We start from the raw sequence: 4,692 nt of genomic DNA, 5'->3' as shown, positions 1-4,692 counted from the left end.
CACAGGGTAAATCATACCTGAGAATTTATCACTCAGAAAATAAGCAGCGACGCTATGACTGCTATGTTAAATAGTTTTTTTTAAGGATCAAACAGCCCTTGATTCTCTGGTGCTTAAAAAGAAAGTGCGGAGATTTTTTGCTTGCATCAATGGCTGATTAATGTTGCTGATGTCTTTATCAGTATAGTAAAGGAAAGCCTTCATGCTTAGTTTATACTTTTACCCATAAATTTGGTCTTTTTTTACCAAAACTTAAGGTATACGTCTTTAAAGTTCCTTTACATCAGCTAAATCTTTAAATGGGAACAGAAACTGCCGCGTGAAGTGCGGGAGGCAGCTTTGTGTGACGTCGGCCACGGCGCCAATCTTGGGCAGCGAGGAACTTGTGCGAGATTGCCATGCTGTGCCAAAACCCAGTGGGCGACAGAACAGCAAGATACAAAGACCGACCTTTTGTTCACGGTTCTGTCATGATGTACTCGGACATTGACGGCTGTTTAGCCAACTTTAGTATAAATGGATCGCCGTCTACCGATGATGACCCATCACTAAGAGAAAAGAGGTCTCACCAGGATAATCAGCCGTTCTGAGCGGGAGCACTCAGAGGTGACGCCTACATAGAGTCACTGGACGCTGCTTAAAGTGACTACTCCTGCTTAGCATTTGCGTTCATGTATAGTGACACCTGTGCTGTTGAACGGATGCTGGACGTCGTGACTGCTTTAGGGTGATGATGATTATGGTTTTTTTATGGCGCAAGGGCATCTAAGGCCAAAGAGCGCCATGACCCAAGGTATTTTTCTTTTTCTCAAGGGGGGGTCAAAGACCCATTTTCCAAGCATTTCACTGAGAACCAGACCAGGGGAAAGCTTGTACTTGTTATATCACCGGTGGGTACCGCGCCATTAGGGATCGAACCCCGCACCTCCCGCATGCGAGGCGGAGGCTCAACCACTTAGCCACCGCTGCGGTGACTGCTTTAAGGGTATGACACGACAGTGCGTAGAGTTAATGCCCTAGGTCCAGAATTTCTCATTCTTTGCTTTACATTCATAGATCGCTGAGTGTTCTCAAAGTGGTGTAGCGGTTAAAGTATGCGCCACTGCCCGGCACGTAGCTGTTCCAAGCACAGCCTCCGGTGGGGCTTCTGAGACCCAGGTTGCCCTTCCCCTGCAATGTCTCTTCACCTGTCATTTGTTTAACTGACGCATGCCAAGGAAGGCAGTTAACTCACAAGGAAGTGGGCAGGTTGTCATGACGTCACATGGTCACGTGACATGTTTGACAGGCGCCACATTTCATTTGAGTGCTTGTGCTGTGATGTTTCAAACGGTTGCCGATGCCGAAGCTGGACAATTTTTTGCTGACACGGGGGTAGTAGCAGTAAGATTAAAATTAATTCTACAGATAGCTTGCATGCGGCCTTTCAGGCAGCGGTTATCACTTGCGCTAGATTCGCAGCATGGACTCAGTGCTTGGATGTCAAATTGAGTTTTAATTGAAACGAAAGGCGGAGACCAGTTTGCACACATACATCACTCGCCCTACACATACATTTCTCTTTCCGGTGACAGTTTATATAATAAAAACAACAGAAACAAATCGAAGCCTGTGAACGGTGTAATCACACCCAAAAACCCTGGACAAAATCGTTTTTGAATGGAAAAGCGATTAAAACCGCACTTTTTTCACATATTGTAAGACATCGCTATAACAATCAATATATCCAAAAATCTTCCGTCGGCAATCTTGTGTTTTTTTTGTTATCGTCGTTCTTGCCGTGTCAACGGCGTTTTCCATTGGTTGTCTACGGCAGTCATAACTGTTCGATGAAAGAGTTGGAAAATCTCACCCAGTGAGTGTAGTGGAAGGAACGCTGGGTGGCCAGGTTCCCTGGACGGGCATCCACACGCGACGCAGGTATCTCACACGAGGAAGCGGGCTTCGGATTCGTCTCACCTGCACAGGGTAAATCCTACCTGAGAATATATCACTCAGAAAATAAGCAGCGACGCTAAGACTGCTATGTTAATTGCTTTTTTTAAGGATCAAACAGCCCTTGGTTCTCACTGCTTAAAAAGAAACTCCGGAGATTTTTTGCTTGCACGCAATGGCTGATTTATGTTGCTGAGGTCTTTCTCAGTAGAGTAAGAGAAAGCCTTCATGCTTAGTTTATCCCTTTACTCATACATTTGGTCTTTTTTTTACCCACACTTGGGGCGTACTTCTTTAAAATACCATTACATAAGCGAAATCTTTAAACGGGAACAGGAACTGCTGCGTGAAGTCCGGAAGGCAGCTTTGTGTGACGTCAGCCGCGGCGCAATTCTTCGGAAGCGAGGATCGACATGTGCGAGAATTCCACGCTGTGCCAAAAGCCATTCGGCGACAGAACAGCACGTATACAAAGGCCGACGTTTTGTTCACGGTTCCTGCTCAATGTACTCCGACAATCGGGTTAATCAGGCCTTTGGAGCGGGAGCACTCAGAGGTGTCGCCTACTTAGAGTCACTGGATGCTGCTTAGAATTACTACTACTGCTTAGTATGTGAGTTCATGGTTGAGTGACACCTGTGCTGTTGAGCGGACGCTGGAAATCACGAGAAAAAAAATGAAGGGAACACACAAGTTCCGTTTAAAGGGTATGACTTGTTAGCCTAATGAGTTAATGCCCATATATCCAGAATTGCTCATTCTCTGCTTTATATGCATAGATCGCTGGGTGCTCTCATATTACCAAGCGGTGTAGCGGTTACAAGATGAACCAATACCCCGGCACATGTATGTTCACAGCACAGCCTCCGGTGGGACTCGCCAGACCCACGTTGCTCTTCCCTAGCAATGCCTATAGACCAATCATGCGTTTAACTGACTCATGCCAAGGTCATACAACAAGGCCATACAGAGGCTGGTTCACCAGTTTCCGGGCCCAGAGTATGAGCTCATAGAAATAGTAAGGCACAATTGCTTCAGGGACGGCGACCCAGCAGCCTACACGGAGTACTACAAGGAGCAAGAAAATTCTGACCTGGACAGGCCTATAACCAAAGAGGAAGTCTACGTAGCAATTAGAAATACCACTAGGAATACGGCTGCAGGAGCAGACAAGATAAAGAACGCGCTGATTCGCAACCTTAGTGATGAGCTGGTAGTCGAACTTACTGACTACCTCACCAAGCACTGGGCGGCGGAGACAGTACCCGAGGAGTGGAAGCATTCGGAAGTAGTGATGATTACAAAACCGGGAAAAAATTGCAAGTAGAAAATCTTAGACCAATCGCCCTCACGTCATGTTTAGGCAAGCTATACGAGCGGGTGGTTACTATGAGGCTGCAAAATTATATGGAGGACAACGAGCTCTACCCCCTCAGCATGTTTGGATTCCACGCTAGATTATCGACGCAAGACGTGCTCCTACAGCACAAGGAGGAGGTGATCAGCAACGTTCTGTGGAACCGCGAACACGTCATCATGGCACTGGACATTAAAGAAGCCTTCGAGAATGTTAGCCACGAAGCCGTCCTCACAGGAATGGATAGCCTGAACTGTGGGAGAAAGATTCATGGCTGCGTCAAGGCCTTCCTCTCTAACCGGACAGCAACTATCGGCCTGGAAGAAGTCAGATCTGAGAAATTTCGCACCCCAAACAAGGTAACTCCTCAAAGGTCGGTCATATACCTCATCCTCTTGAACATTGCAATGATCGGGCTAGCAAGACAACTCGAACAAATTGAAGGCACACGGCACGCCATGTGCGCTGACGAAATTACGGTATGGGTGAACCGGGGATCGCTCAGCGAAAAAGAAGAATGTCTGCAAAAAGCGGCCACCTGCGAAGAAACCTACGTTTTCACCAGGGGCCTCGCCTGCTCGACGGAGAAGTACGAGCTCCTAAGGGTGTGGCGAGGCAAACAAAATCGAATGGTCCCTACAAGCGATGAGCTCAAACTCAACGCATACCTCGAGGGGCAACCCATTCAGGAGAAGACAACCATTCGGATCCTCGGAATGTGGCTTCAGTCCAATCAGCGGTGCAATCATACTCTGACACTGCTGAAGACCGCCACCATGCAGCTGACCCGTATGATCAAGCAGAATATCCAGCAAGAGACACGTCATGAAGGAGAGTGACACACTCAAGCTAGTCGGGAGCCTCGTGGTTAGCAGAGTGGTGTATAGCCTTCCCTACCACAATTTCATCAAGCAAGAAGAACAAGCGGACGTCATACTGCGAAAGGCGCACAAAACTGCGCTTCACCTGTCGCAGTGCACATCGGCCGAGAAACTGCTAGCCCTGGGACTGCACAATACCTTCAGTGAACAATACCTTCAGTGAACTGATAGAAGCACTACTATGCTCTCAGGCGCGTAGGTTGATGCAGACCTCCACGGACAGGGTGCTCCTGCTAAGATACGGTGGCAGCAACCCGGTTCAAGAGATCGAAAGTACCGAAGACATTCCGGACAAGTATCGCAGTACACTGCGAGTCGCACCGATACTCATGAATATGGACCCGAATCTGCACAAGGAGCGTAGAGAAGCAAGAGCGGAGTACGTGCCGAAAACCCTGGCAAACAAGAACAACACAAAGTATATGGATTCGGCAATGTTTGACAAAGGCGAAAGACAAAGCAGCAGAGCAGTACCATCGGTGGTTAATTCGGACCTCAAGGAAATCACCAGCGCATCAC

General features: G+C 47.8%; 1 protein-coding gene across 1 annotated transcript; it reads left to right on the top strand.

Moving 5' to 3' along the window:
• Positions 1–3,324: 3,324 nt before the first annotated feature.
• LOC144102640 (uncharacterized) lies at positions 3,325–4,131 on the top strand. The gene has a single exon (XM_077635860.1). It carries the CDS (start codon positions 3,325–3,327, stop codon positions 4,129–4,131), a length of 807 nt encoding a protein of 268 aa, XP_077491986.1.
• Positions 4,132–4,692: the final 561 nt, after the last annotated feature.

Source organism: Amblyomma americanum, chromosome 8 (genome assembly GCF_052857255.1).
Source record: "Amblyomma americanum isolate KBUSLIRL-KWMA chromosome 8, ASM5285725v1, whole genome shotgun sequence".
Classification (NCBI taxonomy): Eukaryota; Metazoa; Arthropoda; class Arachnida; order Ixodida; family Ixodidae; genus Amblyomma; species Amblyomma americanum.
This window is presented reverse-complemented; position numbering and strand designations above follow the sequence as displayed.